The 18126-nt window shown below is 39.7% G+C and overlaps 1 protein-coding gene across 3 annotated transcripts in view; it reads left to right on the forward strand.

Annotated features, from left to right (window-relative positions):
* TTC27 (tetratricopeptide repeat domain 27) overlaps nt 1–18126 on the forward strand; it is a 201509-nt gene that overhangs the window by 103390 nt on the left and 79993 nt on the right. For 2 of the 3 annotated variants that reach the window (XM_032172645.2, XM_032172646.2), the window contains exons 11-12: nt 13174–13269; nt 16045–16167. In XM_032172645.2, the coding sequence (XP_032028536.1) occupies nt 13174–13269; nt 16045–16167 (219 nt within the window). The remainder of the gene's footprint in view (nt 1–13173; nt 13270–16044; nt 16168–18126) is intronic. The other variant, XM_058426737.1, reaches the window with a different exon arrangement.

The following is an 18126-nucleotide window of genomic DNA, read 5'->3' on the forward strand; positions in this document are numbered from 1 at the left end:
CATTGATTTTGTATCCTGAGACTTTGCTGAAGTTGCTAATCAGCTTAAGGAGATTTTGGGCTGAGACAATGGGGTTTTCTAGATATACAATCATGTCATCTGCAAACAGGGACAATTTGACTTCCTCTTTTCCTAATTGAATACCCTTTATTTCCTTCTCCTGCCTGATTGCTCTGGCCAGAACTTCCAGCACTATGTTGAAAAGGAGCAGTGAGAGAGGGCATCCCTGTCTTGTGCCAGTTTTCAGAGGGAATGCTTCCAGGTTTTGCCCATTCAGTATGATATTGGCTGTGGGTTTGTCATAGATGGCTCTTATTATTTTGAGATACGTCCCATCAATACCTAATTTATTGAGAGTTTTTAGCATGAAGGGTTGTTGAATTTTGTCAAAGGCCTTTTCTGCATCTATTGAGATAATCATGTGGTTTTTGTCTGTGGTTCTGTTTATATGCTGGATTACATTTATTGATTTGCGTATGTTGAACCAGCCTTGCATCCCAGGGATGAAGCCCACTTGATCATGGTGGATAAGCTTTTTGATGTGCTGCTGGATTCGGTTTGCCAGTATTTTATTGAGGATTTTTGCATCAATGTTCATCAAGGATATTGGTCTGAAATTCTCTTTTTTGGTTATGTCTCTGCCAGGTTTTGGTATCAGGATGATGCTGGCTTCATAAAATGTGTCAGGGAGGATTCCCTCTTTTTCTATTGATTGGAATAGTTTCAGAAGGAATGGTACCAGTTCCTCCTTGTACCTCTGGTAGAATTCAGCTGTGAATCCATCAGGTCCTGGACTCTTTTTGGTTGGTAAGCTATTGATTATTGCCACAATTTCAGAACCTGTTATTGGTCTATTCAGAGATGCAACTTCTTCCTGGTTTAGTCTTGGGAGGGTGTATTTGTCGAGGAATTTATCCATTTCTTCTAGATTTTCTAGCTTATTTGCATAGAGGTGTTTGTAGTATTCTCTGATGGTAGATTGTATTTCTGTGGGATCGGTGGTGATATCCCCTTTTTCGTTTTTTATTGCATCTATTTGATTCTTCTCTCTTTTCTTCTTTATTAGTCTTGCTAGCGGTCCATCAATTTTGTTGATCTTTTCAAAAAACCAGCTCCTGGATTCATTAATTTTTTGAAGGGTTTTTTGTGTCTCTATTTCCTTCAGTTCTGCTCTGATTTTAGTTATTTCTAGCCTTCTGCTAGCTTTTGAATGTGTTTGCTCTTGCTTTTCTAGTTCTTTTAATTGTGATGTTAGGGTGTCAATTTTGGATCTTTCCTGCTTTCTCTTGTGGGCATTTAGTGCTATAAATTTCCCTCTACACACTGCTTTGAATGTGTCCCAGAGATTCTGGTATGTTGTGTCTTTGTTCTCGTTGGTTTCAAAGAACATCTTTATTTCTGCCTTCATTTCATTATGTACCCAATAGTCATTCAGGAGCAGGTTGTTCAGTTTCCATGTAGTTGAGCAGTTTTGAGTGAGTTTCTTAATCCTGAGTTCTAGTTTGATTGCACTGTGGTCTGAGAGACAGTTTGTTATAATTTCTGTTCTTTTACATTTGCTGAGGAGAGCTTTACTTCCAACTATGTGGTCAATTTTGGAATAGGTGTGGTGTGGTGCTGAAAAAAATGTATATTCTGTTGACTTGGGGTGGAGAGTTCTGTAGATGTCTATTAGGTCCACTTTATGTAGAGCTGAGTTCAATTCCTGGATATCCTTGTTAACTTTCTGTCTCGTTGATCTGTCTAATGCTGACAGTAGGGTGTTAAAATCTCCCATTATTATTGTGTGGGAGTTTAAGTCCCTTTGTAGGTCACTGAGGACTTGCTTTATGAATCTGGGTGCTCCTGTGTTGGGTGCATATATATTTAGGATAGTTAGCTCTTCTTGTTGAATTGATCCCTTTACCATTATGTAATGGCCTTCTTTGTCTCTTTTGATCTTTGTTGGTTTAAAGTCTATTTTATCAGAGACTAGGATTGCAACCCCTGCCTTTTTTTGTTTTCCAGTTGCTTGATAGATCTTCCTCCATCCCTTTATTTTGAGTCTATGTGTGTCTCTGCACGTGAGATGGGTTTCCTGAATACAGCACACTGATGGGTCCTGACTCCTTATCCAGTTTGCCAGTCTGTGTCTTTTGATTGGAGCATTTAGCCCATTTACATTTAACGTTAATATTGTTATGTGTGAATCCGATCCTGTCATTATGATGTTAGTTGGTTATTTTGCTCGTTAGTTGCTATAGTTTCTTCCTAGCCTCAATGGTCTTTACAATTTGGCATGTTTTTGCAGTGGCTGGAACCGGTTGTTCCTTTCCATGTTTAGTGCTTCCTTCAGGAGCTCTTTTAGGGCAGGCCTGGTGGTGACAAAATCACTCAGCGTTTGCTTGTCTGTAAAGTATTTTATTTCTCCTTCACTTATGAAGCTTAGTTTGGCGGGATAGGAAATTCTGGGTTGAAAATTCTTTTCTTTAAGAATGTTGAATATCGGCCCCCACTCTCTTCTGGCTTGTAGAGTTTCTGCCGAGAGATCAGCTGTTAGTCTGATGGGCTTCCCTTTGTGGGTAACCCGACCTTTCTCTCTGGCTGCCCTTAACATTTTTTCCTTCATTTCAACTTTGGTGAATCTGACAATTATGTGTCTTGGAGTTGCCCTTCTCGAGGAGTATCTTTGTGGCGTTCTCTGTATTTCCTGAATCTGAATGCTGGCCTGCCTTGCTAGATTGGGGAAGTTCTCCTGGATAATATCTTGCAGAGTGTTTTCCAACTTGGTTCCATTCTCCCCATCATTTTCAGGTACACCAATCAGACGTAGGTTTGGTCTTTTCACATAGTCCCAAATTTCTTGGAGGCTTTGTTCATTTCTTTTTATTCTTTTTTCTCTAAACTTCCCTTCTCTCTTCATTTCATTCATTTCATCTTCCATCAGCGATACCCTTTCTTCCAGTTGATCGCATCTGCTACTGAGGCTTCTGCAATCTTCGCGTAGTTCTCGAAACTTGGCTTTCAGCTCCATCAGCTCCTTTAAGCCCTTCTCTCCATTGGTTATTCTAGTTATCCATCCTTCTAATTTTTTTTCAAAGTTTTTAACTTCTTTGCTATTGTTTTGAATTTCCTCTCGTAGCTCAGAGTAGTTTGATTGTCTGAAGCCTTCTTCTCTCAACTCATCAAAGTCATCCTCCATCCAGCTTTGTTCTGTTGCTGGTGAGGAACTGCGTTCCTTTGGAGGAGGAGAGGTGCTCTGTTTTTTAGAGTTTCCAGTTTTTCTGCTCTGTTTTTTCCCCATCTTTGTGGTTTTATCTACTTTTGGTCTTTGATGATGGTGATGTACAGATGGGTTTTTGGTGTTGATGTCCTTTCTGTTTGTTAGTTTTCCTTCTACCAGACAGGACCCTCAGCTGCAGGTCTGTTGGAGTTTACTAGAGGTCCACTCCAGACCCTGTTTGGCTGGGTGTCAGCAGCGGTGGCTGCAGAACAGCGGATTTTCGTGAGACCACAAATTCAGCTGTCTGATAGTTCCTCTGAAAGTTTTGTCTCAGAGGAGTACCTGGTTGAATGAGGTGTCAGTCTGACCCTACTGGGGGGGTGCCTCCCAGTTAGGCTCCTCAGGGGTGAGGGACCCACTTTAGGAGGCAGTCTGTCCGTTCTCAGATCTCCAGCGGCGTGCTGGGAGAACCACTACTCTCTTCAAAGCTGTCAGTCAGACAGGGACATTTAAGTCTGTGGAGGTTCTTGCTGAGTTTTTGTTTGTCTGTGCCCTGCCCCCAGAGGTGGAGCCTACAGAGGCAGGCAGGCCTCCTTGAGCTGTGGTGGGCTCCACCCAGTTCGAGCTTCCTGGCTGCTTTGTTTACCTAAGCAAGCCTGGGCAATGGTGGGCGCCCCTCCCCCAGCCTCGCTGCCGCCTTGCAGCTTGATCTCAGACTGCTGTGCTAGCAATCAGCGAGACTCCGTGGGCATAGGACCCTCCGAGCCAGGTGCGGGACACAATCTCCTAGTGTGCCGTTTTCCAGGCCCATTGGAAAAGCGCAGTATTAGGATGGGACTGACCCGATATTCCAGGTGCCGTCTGTTTCCCCTTTCTTTGACTAGGAAAGGGAACTCCCTGACCCCTTGCGCTTCCCGAGTGAGGCAATGCCTCGCCCTGCTTCGGCTCGCGCACAGTGCACTTCACCGACTGTCCTGCACCCGCTGTTAGGCACTCCCTAGTGAGATGAAACCAGTACCTCAAGCAGAAATGCAGAAATCACCCGTCTTCTGTGTCGCTGGGGCTGGGAGCTGTAGACCGGAGCTGTTCCTATTCGGCCATCTTGGCTCCACCTCCGGAAACTTCTCTTTATAAAACCATCAGATCTTGTGAAACTTATTCACTATCATGAGAACAGCACGGGAAGGAGTTGCCCCCATGATTCAGTTACCTCCCACTGGGTCCCTCCCACAACATGTGGTAATTCAAGATGAGATTTGAGTAGGGACACAGACAAACCGTATTATTTCACCTCTGGCCCCTTCAAATCTCATGTCCTCACATTTCAAAATCAATCATGCCATCCCAACAGTCTCCCAAAGTCTTAACTCATTTCAGCATTAACTCAAAAGTCCACATTCCAGAGTCTTATTCAAGACAAGGCAAGTCCCTTCTGCCTATGAGCCTGTAAAATCAAAAACAAGTTAGTTACATCCTAGATGCAATTGGGGTACAGGCATTGGGTAAATACAGCCATTCCAAATGGGAGAAATTGGCCAAAACAAAGGGGCTACGGACCCCGTGCAAGTCCGAAATCCAGCGGGGCAATCAAATCTGAAAGCTCCAAAATGATCTCCTTTGACTCCGTGTCACACATCTAGGTCATCCTAATGGAAGAGGTGGGTTCCCATGGTCTTGGACAGCTCCATCCCTGTGGCTTTGCAGGGTACAGCTTCCCTCCTGGCTGCTTTCATGGGCTGGCATTGAGAGTCTACAGCTTTTCCAGGCACATGGTGCAAGATATCAGTGCATCTACCATTCTGGGGTCTGGAGGATGGTGGCCCTCTTCTCACAGCTCCACTAGGCAGTGCCTTAGTAGGGACTCTGTGTGGTGGCTCCGACCCCACATTTCCCTTCTGCACTGCCTTAGCTGAGGTTCTTCATGACAGCCTGCCCTTGCAGCAAACTTCTGCCTGGACACATAGGCATTTCCACACATCCTCTGAAATCTAGGCAGAGGTTCTTAAACCCAAGTTCTTGACTTCTGTGCCCTGGGAGGCTCAACAGCAACAGAAGCTGCCAAGGCTTGAGGCTTGAGGCTTGCACCCTCTGAAGCCATGGTTCAGGCTCTACATTGGCCTCTTTCAGCCACAGCTGGAATGGCTGGGACACAGGGCACCAAGTACCTAGGCTGCACACAGAACAGGGACCCTGGGCCTGGCCCACAAAACCACTTTTTCCTCCTAGGCCTCCAGGCCTGTTATTGGAGGGGCTGCTGTGAAGACCCCTGATGCCCTGGAGACATTTTCCCCATTGTCTTGGGGATTAACATTTGGCTTCTGGTTACTTATGCAAATTTCTGCAGCTGGCTTGAATTTCTCCTCAGAAAATGGGATTTTCTTTTCTATCGCATTGCCGGGCTGCAAATTTTCCGAACTTTTATGCTCTGCTTCCTTTATAAAACTGAATGCCTTTAACAGCATCCAAGTCACCTCTTGAATGCTATGCTGCTTCAAAGTTTCTTCCACCAGATACCCTAAATCATCTCTCTCAAGTTCAAAGTTCCAGACATCTCTAGGGCAGGGGCAAAATGCCTCTAGTCTCTGTGCTAAAACATAACAAGAGTCACCTTTGCTCTAGTTCCTAACAAGTTCCTTATCTCCATCTGAGACCACCTCAGCCTGGATTTCATTGTCCATATCGTTATCAGCATTTTGGTCAAAGCCATTCAACCAGTCTGTAGGGAGTTCCAAACTTTCCCACATTTTCTTGTCTTCTTCTAAGCCCTCCAAACTGTTCTAACTCCTGCCTGTTGCCCAGTTCCAAAGTTGCTTCCACATTTTTGTGTATCTTTCCAGCAGCACCCCATTCTACTGGTACCAATTTACTGTATTAGTCCGTTTTCACGCTGCTGATAAAGACATGCCCAAGACTGGGTAATTTACATAGGAAAATGGGGTTTAATGGACTTACAGTTTCACGTGGCTGGGGAGGCCTCACAATCATGGTGGAAAGCAAGGAGCAGCAAGTCACATCTTACATGGATGGCAGCAGGCAAAGAAAGAGAGCTTTTGCAGGGGAACTCCACTTTATAAAACCATCAGATCTTGTGAGATTTATTCACTGTCATGAGAACAGCACAGGAAAGACTTGCCCCTGTGATTCAGTTACCTCCCACTGGGTCCCTCCCACAACATGTGGGAATCCAAGATGAGATTTGGGTGGGGACGCAGCCAAACCATATCAGTTACCAATGATAAAATTTTGAACTTACGAGAAAAAAATGAGAGTTTTGGAAAACCTCTATCTGCAACTATGAACTTCATAGCTTCCTAATATTTCAAATATTGAGACAAGATTTTTCTGATGAGATTGGTGGTGATATTAATGCATGTAGTTTTAAAATTTTATGTGAAATATGTCAACATTGGGAAGGTCAGCTTATTTTCCAAAAAACTAGTGCATGATGTTACACAATCAGTATTCAAAGTCGAGATTGACCAGTGAGTACTTTTTTGTTTGTTTTTAGACCAGTGGATTTTAGTATAACAGAGTATTTAATGTAACAAAGAAAGGTTCATTGATAGGATTTCAAATTCCACTTACAAATAACCTTTAAGAAACCAGCATCTGTTGAATTTTGGTGTACTATCAAATAATAATATCCACAATTAACTGAAAAAGCTACTAACATACTCTTCCCCTTTTCAATTACCTATCTGTGTGAGGACAGATTTTCTCCATAAACTTCAAACAAAATATTATATTGCAACAGATTGACTGCAGAAGCAGATCTGAGAATCCAGCTATCATCTATTATGCCATACATTAAAGAGATTTGCAAAATTGTTAAGACAGTGCCACTCTTTTCAAGACTTTTTGTTTTGTTTTGTTTTGGAAAAGGTAGTTATTTTTTATAAATGCATGCTATTTTTGTTAATGTCATAGTTTTTCTTTTTAAATGAATTAATGAACATTTAAATTTTCCTGTTATTTCTGATATGATAAATATTGATGGATTATAACTCACAGAAAGAAAAGCTTCGAGTCCCTCAATAATTTATGAGTTTAAAGGGGTCTTGGAAACAGAGAGTTGAACTGCTGACCCAAAGTGTGACTGATTAAGGGGATGGCTGCATAACAGCCATCTGGGCCTCCTGAGAGGACTGCTTCTTTTTTTTTTTTTTTTTTTTGAGATGGAGTCTCGCTGTCGCCCAGGCTGGAGTGCAGTGGCATGATCTCTGCTCACTGCAAGCTCCGCCTCCCAGGTTCACGCCATTCTTCTGCCTCAGCCTCCCGAGTAGCTGGGACTACAGGCACCCGCCACCATGCCCGGCTAATTTTTTTGTAGTTTTAGTAGAGATGGGGCTTCACCATGTTAGCCAGGATGGTCTCGATCTCCTGACCTCGTGATCCTCCCACCTTGGCCTCCCAAAGGGCTGGGATTACAGGCGTGAGCCACCGCACCTGGCCAGGATTGCGTCTTAATGGTCATCTTTTCAGCCTGTAATCACAAAAAGGGGATCTAGGTTCTCCCATCTCCCATTAGTAGACCCAGTTCCTACCAACCCACACCCTAAAGTCTATCATTTCTGGGGCAGAAGCAATAACTGAGCATCTCCTTGATCAGGCCACACCCTGTCTCCCATATTTTTATTTGTGTGTAAATAAGACAGTTATATAGAGTTCTGAGTATTTTTCCGATGAGAAGCTGCTTTCAGTTTTCACACATCTGACATTGATCATGTAGTTTTACAGAAGGTTTTAATAAAGTTGCCAACTGTGGTCTTTGGAGTCTGACAGGCTCACCTATTTCATGGCCTTATGACTTTGGGCAAGTCATTTTTTATCTCTCAGAGCAACAGTGTTCTATGTATGAGGAAAGGCTGAGTTCACAATAAGTTTAATGATGGCGTTGATACTTACTAGGTATATTAACAGTTTTAATTGTTATTCTCCCTGTTCCCATTGGCAATTTCCTTGGGCTTGGAGGTTTGACATGGCAATGAGCTTGACTAGTCTATTTGTAAATCACAGCTGAATTGACTGCAGACTCCTGTTAGAGAAAGCTGTTCAGCTCAACTGTTGGATTATATACATATTTTTATAATAAATTCCATCTTCCTATACACACACACACACACACACACACACACACACACACACGTACAAAGATTGCACAGCAAAGCCAGTATAAAGTGATTTGGCATATGATCAGTCATAACTTTTAGATTATCAGCTAATTTCTACCTGACTCTTCAAAAAGCTGATGAACACGTAGATGTCATGCTAGTGAGAATGAATAGCTTTCAGGGAAGGGGTAGGTCCTTTGGGAGTATCTCTATTCTTTTGAAAACGTGTGCCATACTTTTAGATGAGAACACATAAATAAGTCTAAATCATACCAGACATTATTCAGAATTGTCCTTTTATACTAAATCATTCTCCATGTGCTAATTTTAAAATGTAGTTTTGATCTTCTCTAGTTTTTCTGGGAAATTCCTTCTCTGTTGAAAACAGAGCATTGAAAGGAGAGGGGACATCATTGCTTTCTTGGGTTTTATTCCCCATTCCATAGAGATATCCCTTGACCTGTGATACTGTGGCTCTTGGAAGATTTAGGAATCGTTATTGCATGGGGTTAGGGGGTCTTTATGCACAAATACATATTCTCAAAGGACACTGAAAGTATAAATGCCTTTAGGTGGAGTTAGGGAGTAAATGGCATTAAAAGGGAGTCTTAAAACTTGAAAACAGTGTCATGTCACAGTAGTCCATGCAACGTGAAGTCACCTCTGGTATATCCAGCCCCTACTTCTGGAGCACGCCCCAGGGGGCTCCTCACTCTCTGCTTGTTACCTTTTACATTTATTTATTGTTACCTTTTACATTTATTCACATCTCTTCAGTCATCCACCTAGAGGAGACTGTCTTGCTTCAGACTGCCTTTAATGATTGGTTTAGGGTATATTTGCTTCTTCTCCCCCTCTCTCCATTTTTGACATTATCATCTTTCCTTAAAGACCACCTCCTCATACCACTTTTTACTTATGACTAAGCCCTATGACTTTCAGGTGTAAAATTAATGAAATTTAGAAACTGGAAAGAGAAAATGGGTAAGTGCAAGGGTAGGACACACTGCTTTGGAGACCATTTACCTAAATTTCTGGGCATGTGTGAAAGCTTGCGAGGTACTTCTTTCTCATGGAGCACATTGTTTATGTTCGCATTCATGCACATAAATACCTCAATAGTAGTGAGGCTTCACTTGCATTCAGTCCCATTCTCATAGTACCTGACATTCTTCCATTGTCTTCTTCCAGGCTATTTGGGCACATGGTTTGCTTCTAATGAATGTACCTAATACTTGTGTTCAGCTTAAAATTAATCAACAAACCTTCTGAAATGCTTGAAGTAAAACAAAATACTCTTTTGATAAAGTCATACTCCTAGACCATTGAAAATACAAGTATTGTTTAAAAAATCATCTCATAGATAAATGCCATTGTAGTTAAACTACTTACTTGCTGGGGATAGAACAAGGACATAATCCAAGTGGCTTCACTTGCCATCACTGATTTTTTTACATTTATTGTGCCTGTAAAGGACTCCAGTTTGGTTGAATATGATGGAATTATTTCGGATTGAGTTGCTAGAAATAATCCTGCTCTGAAAAACCTGGAGATGCACTATAACAATGTCCCTGTCTTTTTAGTAAATTAGCAAATAAAAAAAAAGAGTACTTTGGATCCAGTAGAGGAAGTAGGCAAATAAACAGTACACCTATCAAGACTTCTTTTTTGTTTTTTTCTTGAGACAGAGTCTCACTCTGTTGCCCAGGCTGGAGTGCAGTGGCGTGATCTTGACTCACTACAACTTCCGCCTCCTGGGTTCAAGAAATTCTCCTGCCTCAGCCTCCCAAGTAGCTGGGATTACAGGCCTGCATCACCACACCCAGCTGATTTTTGTATTTTTAGTAGAGATGGGGTTTCACCATGTTGGCCAGGTTGGTCTAGAGCTCCTCACCTTAAGTGATCCTCCTACCTCGGCCTCCCAAAGTGCTGGGATTACAGGCATGAGCCACCGTGCCCGGCCAAGCCTTAACTTTTGTATATTAATTTAATGTTCTTAGTTTTTGTTGATAGTTAAATTTTATGTAGATGGTTGTCATGCATAAGGTAGGAAGAAATATTTTCTGTGCAGGAGTGAAAATAGGCTAGAGTTCCGTTTTGTGTGTATGTGTGGGGTTTTTTTGCGTTTTTGTTCCTTTGTTTGTTTTTTGAGACGGAGTCTCACTCTGTTGCCTAGGTTGCAGTGCATTGGCGCAATCACAGCTCACTGCAATCTCCGCCTCCTGGGCTCAGGTGATTCTCATGCCTCAGCCTTAGCTGGGATTACAGGCATGCACCACCATGCCCAGCTAATTTTTGTATTTTTAATAGACACGGGGTTTCAGCATGTTGGCCAGGCTGGTCTTGAATTCCTGATCCGCCTGCCTCAGCCTCCCAAAATGCTGGGATTACATGCATGAGCCACTGTGCCTGGCCCCTTTTTTTTCTTCTGAGACAGGCTTGCTGTGTCACCCAGGCAGGAGTGCGGTGGCACAAACATAGCTCACTGCAGCCTTGACCTCCTTGGGCTCAAGTGATCCTCCTGCTTCAGCCTTCTAAATAGCTGGGCCCATGGGCACATGCCACCAACCCTGGCTATTTTTTAACGATTTTTTTTGTGGAGATGTGGTCTTGCCATGTTGCCCAGGCTGGTCTTGAACTCCAGGGCTCAAGTGATCCTCCTACTTTGGCCTCCCAAAGTGCTTGGGGTGGCACCCAACCTAGAGTTCTGTTTTTGATCTTTATCATGCATATAGCTTAATCAGGTTTTTGTATGGGCGCTTATTCATGGCATTCAGGTCAAATGAGTGTTGGTTCTCTGCACTGTCTTTAGTGGTCTTTGCCATTTTGGAGAGTATCCGAGAGTTGTAAGAGACACTTAAATACTCCAAAAGTATCTGAGAGTATCTGAAATACATAATAAATGTGTTTATTAGTAAATGAAGAAATATTTACTGAGTACCTAATATGCTTTAGCTAGTTTTAGTAACTACAGCCAACAACCATGAGTTTTTTGAAAATAAATTTTTTGCATGTTATTACGTGTTAGTAACAGTAAATTTTACAATGTTGCTTTTGTTTTTATTATTAATGGAGAGCATTAGTTATTTTTTCTTTCCAAAAAAACTGTATTGATAAAAAAGTATCCCTTCTCTATGAAGTAATTTGTTCCCCTTTTATGAAGTAACTCAGTGATCTCTTTATTTATGTATTGTAACCATATGTATGCAGCCAGAAGTTATTCTTCTCTACCCTCCCTCCCACAACTAAACAGCTTTTGGCAGCAGCATGCAATCTTTTTGCTATTAAGTTTCTGTGAAGTAAGGCCAGAAAGCTTTAAACATATTTTGACCAAGATGGTTTAGGAGTCTGGTTATGTCTCAGTTTGCTCTGACTGACTTGACTGAATAACATCTTGGATTGTCAATGAAGTGTTGTGTAATGTGTGTTTTCTCACACTTGAGCTCATACTACAAGATATTCCTAGGCTAATAAATGTATCTCCCACCCAGTGTAAAATAGAGAACTTTCAATTTAGGAGAAGCCTCCCTGCTCAGAAACTGGTCTCCTTGTCTTAGATTTTTACCTGGACATGGTAGATTCCTGTCCTTTTTTTTCTCCTGAGGCTTGGACTTGCTACGTTTTTTACTATTTTTTTGAAATTTTCCATTTAAAAAATTAATTTTGTAAAAATTTTGAACAGTTTCCAAGTTACCAAAAAGTTGCAAGAACAGTGCAACTGTCTTTTGCATCCCGAAGTTTTGGAGAGTAAGTTGCCAACATGGTGCTTCATCATCCTCAAATATGACAAGGACATTCTCCTACATAACTCAGTATGTATAATAAAATCAGAAAATTAACATTGACTTTTTACTACCATCTAATCCTCATAAGAGAGGTCTGTGAAAACTAGTCAACTGGCAAAAAAAGAAAATTTGAATACTGCATTGTAGAAAAAAGATGATAATTCTCAGTTGAGAGTAGGTATAAGTGTATAATATCAGAAAAATACGTACACTTAACGTAAACTGAATGGCAAATGAAGAGGCAGCAGAAAATGATCATGATAATGGGGCTGCTGTCCACATGTTTCTCTAGCAATCCCACAATGTGTCTTCATTCACTTTGATGCTGAATACATGAGATCTTCTATGACAGATCACTTGACCACTGGATAGCACCAGCCTTTGACTTTGTAGTTGGCCCTGGCACCTTGTGTCAAAGTCAGCTATTTTGGTCTTGTTGGTCTGCTTCTTGATGTAGCTTCTGAGAGTTTAGTTATTCAGTACCATTGTAGAAATGTCAGTACATCAGAGGGATTCTTTCATGTATGTGGGTTGCAGCTGCCCACTGCACTATATAGATGGTCTCACATGAGTGAATGTCCAGCCTTATTGCTCTGTTGCTGAAGAGTGAGAGAACTTGCTCTCTGTGATCAAATAGGCTACTTTTTCCTTTCATTTTATTCCTGAGCAAATAATTCTAAATAGAGTTCTTCATATAATTTTTCTCTGATTTATATTATAAAGTGCCATTGTCAAAGTGGCATTATGTTGTGAAATAGATAAGCTAAAGAACAGTTCTTCATAGAAGAAGTAAAAAGGCTTATCAATAAGGCTAGTTCTTTGAAATAACTGTTATAGGAAATTAAAACTTTTTCTGGTAAGTTTTTAGTGTACATGTTTATGTAAATGTGGATTAGGTTTAAAGTTTTTTGAACATTTAAAGAAATTCAAGAAAAAATTCATGCATCCTATCACCTTATCAAAATGACTTAAGTTCTTTATTGTTTATATGTGCATTTGTATAACTATTACAATAAGGACTTATTTTATTACAAGTTATACATATAGAGTCTGATTGTGATATATGTCCTTTAAGGCTCTTGCAGACCAATTTGAAGATAAAACTACATCTGTATTGGAACGCCTAAAGATTTTCTATTGCTGTCAAGTACCACCTCACTGGGCCATTCAGGTATTTTTGTTGTTTGTCATTGGGTGTGGAAATTACTTGGCATTAGAAGGGTAAATGCATTATAAATTGATGATTTCAGTTTATGTTTGAATTTTCAAATATTTTGCTAAAGATAATAAATGTATCTACCTGGGAATTGCTAACTACTTCAAATTGCTATTTTGATTAAAGTGATATTAGACTCATAAAACATTTTTAAAATAATTTAAAACCTTATGAAATAGAATCCTAGAAATTAAATAATAGGAGAATCATAAATGCTTGCATTTTCAAAGTAACTTCTTATTTTTTAAGGGATGAGGTCTTGCTTTATTGTACAGGTTGGAGTGCTGTGGTGATTCACAGGTGTGATCATTGTGCATTACAGCCTTGAACCCCTTGGCTTAAGCAATCACTCCTGCCTCAGCCTCCTGAGCAGCTGGGACTACGGATGTGCACTACCATGCCTGGCTTTGAAATAATTTCTTATATTAAAATTATTTTAAGAACTTTCTGCCAAAGAAGGAACCTTTTAAACAAGTTGTATACAAAAAGCAAAAGAAAGCATTTATTTGGTATACTTGAAGTTGTGAGATACACATGACTACTCTCCTCTTCCTGAGGCTATGAGAATACCTACTGTAGCTCCTAATGGCACATGGTGGGGTGGGGATTCTGGCCCCTTGTCTACATGATTCTCCTGTATTATAGGTGTAGTTCCCTATTTTGTAAAATTTTAGCACTGAAAATAACTTAGACACCTGACCCAGTTTCTTAATGTTACAGAGGAGAAATTGAGGCTCAGTGCAATTAGCTTTTCAGTGTTGATCACACAAGTGTATGTGAACTAGGTTTCTAGTTTCCTCACTTTTAGTCTACCTCTTTTCCTTAGCTTTTCATTGGGTTGAAATTATACCAGCTAGTAACAACCAACTTTTACTGCATACTTAATATGCTGCATACATTTTATTCTGCATTCCACACATATTCTCTTATTTTATTGCAGCAATTTTTAAAAATATCTGTTTTACACGTGAGGAAGCTAAGTCACAGAGAGGTTAAGTGGAGTCAGATGGAGCCAGCCAGGGGATTACAGATGATTTATCTACTATTGTCATTTTAATCAGTTTTCTGTCCTGTCTTTCATGGATCATTCACATAGGTAGTGAGTTAGAAACATAAATGCCAACCCACCATCCAATCATTTAAAATCCCCATTATAAGACTTCTTTAAGTAGGTTATATTCTTAAACACAGGGTGAACTAGGAGGTTTATTATGCATTGGAGTTCAATTTACATATTGAAGGAATCTCAATAAAACATACGCAAGTAAAAAAGCTTTATGATATCTCAGAAGGAATAGCCTCTTCATCAAGAATGTGTTAACAGCTGGAATTTTTTAGTGTGTTTTTGACTCTGATCTGTGAAATTTGTTAGGCGCTTTATATTATGTGGTTTGGTGGATAAACATTTCAGACTGAGCTGTTATGACAAAATGTGTCTATTGAGGGTGTTGCTTTTTATCTTTTTCTGAACAGAAACATTAGGAAACAAATACTGTTCAAACTGAATTTAGGCCAAATGCTTATCTGCCTAGGAAGCTGTGGATTTCAGGATCTTCAGGCAGTTAGATAAGGATCCTTTTTCATTAAGACGTTAATTACTTTTTCTTGCATCATGGGGACTATCTTTGTGTATTATTTTAAAGATTGAGAAATAACAGAACAGTTTATTATAAAAAGAGAATTAGTCTCTACTTTGCTACTAACTAGCCATATCATCTTGGATGTCATCAACTTTCTTCATCTGTTAAATGAAGATATTTTACTGCTCACTGCATAAGCACTAAGATTTATTCCAGCTCTCACATGCCATGGGCAGTTTTTGAAAATGGAATTATAGTCTCTAAAATAGCCAAATTCTCCTGTATTCCATGGGTTACTGATGTATTGGACCATTCTCATTATTTATTTTGATAATCTGTAGCTTATAATTTTTAGGTATATTTCTGATATTGTCAGTCCTGGATTTTCTGGACTTAACTCTTAAATATGTATTGAATTTTCAGAGTAGTAAAACTATACTTAAGAGAGAACAACACAGCTCTCTCTAATATGAAACTACACCTTATTCTAACCTTACCTACTTTTTTAAACCTTTAAATTTTTTTTTTCCATTTGTGCAGGTGTTAACACTTATAAACCACAATATATTTATTTTTAAATATATTTAACTTTCACTGGCCTTAACTCAGTTTGCTCTTTTTTTTATGTGCCATGGACTGGGAAATTAGGTAGCTAAGTTTGTTAGAACGTGCTTGAAATAAATCTAAGTAGCTTTGAGTGAGAAAGAGCTAGATATGCCCTTCTGAATAAAATTCAGCAGGGCTAATGCATAGATTTTATGTCATCTCTATTGACTGCTCAGAGTTTTAAAAATTAATTTATTGGCTCTCAGCCTCATAAATTAGAGATTGTTGTATACAGACTGTCTAGGTAAAAAAGAAATATTGATTTTTGCTTTTTAATTTCTTAGAAAAAAAATTATATATATTTAGTATTTTCAGCAGTTTCTATATTGTTCTTTAATTCCATATACCCTATAAAGAGGCTTGTTTTCTAAAGTAAAGGTATGTGTTGAATTATTACAAACTTCTAAATAGTAGAGATTGTAGAATTTATACATTTATTACAATAAGCAGACCCGTAAAAAGGCAGATTAGGTATACCTGCAAGTGAAACAGGAATCTCTCTTTACACCAAGAAGTATTAATTATTTTAACTTGATTTTTCTAGCGCCAACTTGCAAGTTTGCTCTTTGAGTTGGGATGTACCAGTTCAGCCCTTCAGATATTTGAAAAGCTAGACATGTGGGAAGATGTTGTCATTTGTTATGAAAGAGCCGGGCAGCATGGAAAGGTATGTAATAGTCAAATTTGATGTTCTGGTGAGAGCCTTCCCTCTGGGAGCATCTTCTCACTTGTTTTGTTTTTCAAGCCCACTTTTGCCAATATTCACTTATATTCCTTTTTTCACTTTTTTTCCAGAAGACTTTTAAATGTTTTCTCTGATTTCCATTGGGGCAGATTTTTTATGTGTATGCATGAGTATGTGCATATAGAAGAGAAAAGTAGACTGAGATTGGGATTTGACATTTAAGAAAGACTAACAAGAGCTTTGAAGACGTGGGATTTTGATTTCTTTCCTTTACTCACCTTCTCCCTTAGGATGACTTCAAAGTGAAATATTTGGAATTATTTTAATGATCACTAGGTTGCCTGATGATCAGATGCTGTGGGCCTCAAAGGAGGTTCCCTAGGAGAGAGAGTGAGAGCAGCTGGCTTGGTCTGTAAAAGAAAATGCAAAGAGTGTGACGACACCTCTTGAGGCAGAATAGTTGTCAAGTGTGTCATGCACATTTAATTCCACCCTTAAATTGGGTCAGGAGGGAAAATGTTGCAATATTTGCATCTGTTTTTAGTCTGTTGTTTTTTCCCCTCATACATGAACAGAATTTTAAGAATAAGGGGCTCTGCATTGTAGGTCACTTTAAAAACTGACACATTGAAATCATATGTTAAATTTTTGATTAAAAATTTAAAAGACTTAAGTTGAGTACACAAGCAAGCAGAGTAAAGCCCACAAATTGGATCATTTATACCTACAGTCAACCTTTTGCCATCACCCTAAAAAAGAGCAATAGTGGTTCAAGCATGTGTTTTTCTTAAATACCTTCCTAAGTATGTCTATTTTAGATTAATAGTGAAAGTTGCATTTCTTTCACTAATCAATTAATGGCAGTGAAGGTCTTTGAATTGTATTGACTTAAGGAGAAACCAGAATAAGAACAAAGTTTTACTGTGGAAGATTATTGACTGGGCATGGTGGTTCAAACTTGTAATCCTAACACCTCGAGAAGCTGAGGTGGGAAGATTGCTTGAGCCCAGGAGTTCAAGACCAGCCGCGGCAACCAAGTAAGACCCCATCTCTACAAAAAAAAAAAAATTGAATAAAAAATTAGCTGGGTGTGGTGGTGCATGCCTGTAATTCTAGTTACTTGGGACATTGAGGGAGGATGGTCACTTGAGCCTGGGAGGTTAAGGCTACAGTGAGTTGTGATCATGCCACCGCACTGCAGCCTAGACAACAGAGCGAGACCCTATCTCAAAAAAATATTGATACAGTTATAATATTTTTATCCTGGAAAAGAACCCCATAAACATCCATTGTAGCTCCCTCATTTTGTAAATAAGGAAAGGTTTCCCTTGTGATTTGCTTCAGATCCCAAGCTGGTTATTGACTATTTACTTGCAAGGTGGTATGGCATGGTGGCTAAAAGCATAGCCTCTGGTCTCTGGCTGCCGGTAGTCAAATGCCAGCCTTGCTTCATGCTAGCTCTGTGATGTTGGGCAAGTTGCTTTAATCTTCCTTGTCTTAGTTCCCTCATCTGGAAGCACTTAATCTATTTGCCTTACAGGTTTTTACGAGACAATATATGTAAAGTACATACACTGGTGCTTACTTCATAATGTGACACGAGTGCTTGCTGCCATTACTTGCTGTGATTCTATGAGATGTCTTTTCTTCATATTTTAATATCTCTAAAATTGGAATGTATTTAACAATTGATGGCATCTTCCATTTGCTCTAAGTCAGGTGGCTGTCCTGTCAGGTTGTCCATACCTGTGCATGTGAAAGCTAATTATAGTTACATTTAGGCCACCATTTCAGTTGAGTTGTGGACACGATGTCAGCACTACATATGTTGTGTTTCATTGCCATTTAAAATATCTTCAAAAGGATTTCATTATGATTTGGCACTGAAACAAAAAGTTATTGAATACAGAGAAAAAGGCAGAACCAAAGTAGAGAAATGAA

This window comes from Hylobates moloch, unplaced genomic scaffold, assembly GCF_009828535.3.
Source record: "Hylobates moloch isolate HMO894 unplaced genomic scaffold, HMol_V3 SCAFFOLD_13, whole genome shotgun sequence".
Classification (NCBI taxonomy): Eukaryota; Metazoa; Chordata; class Mammalia; order Primates; family Hylobatidae; genus Hylobates; species Hylobates moloch.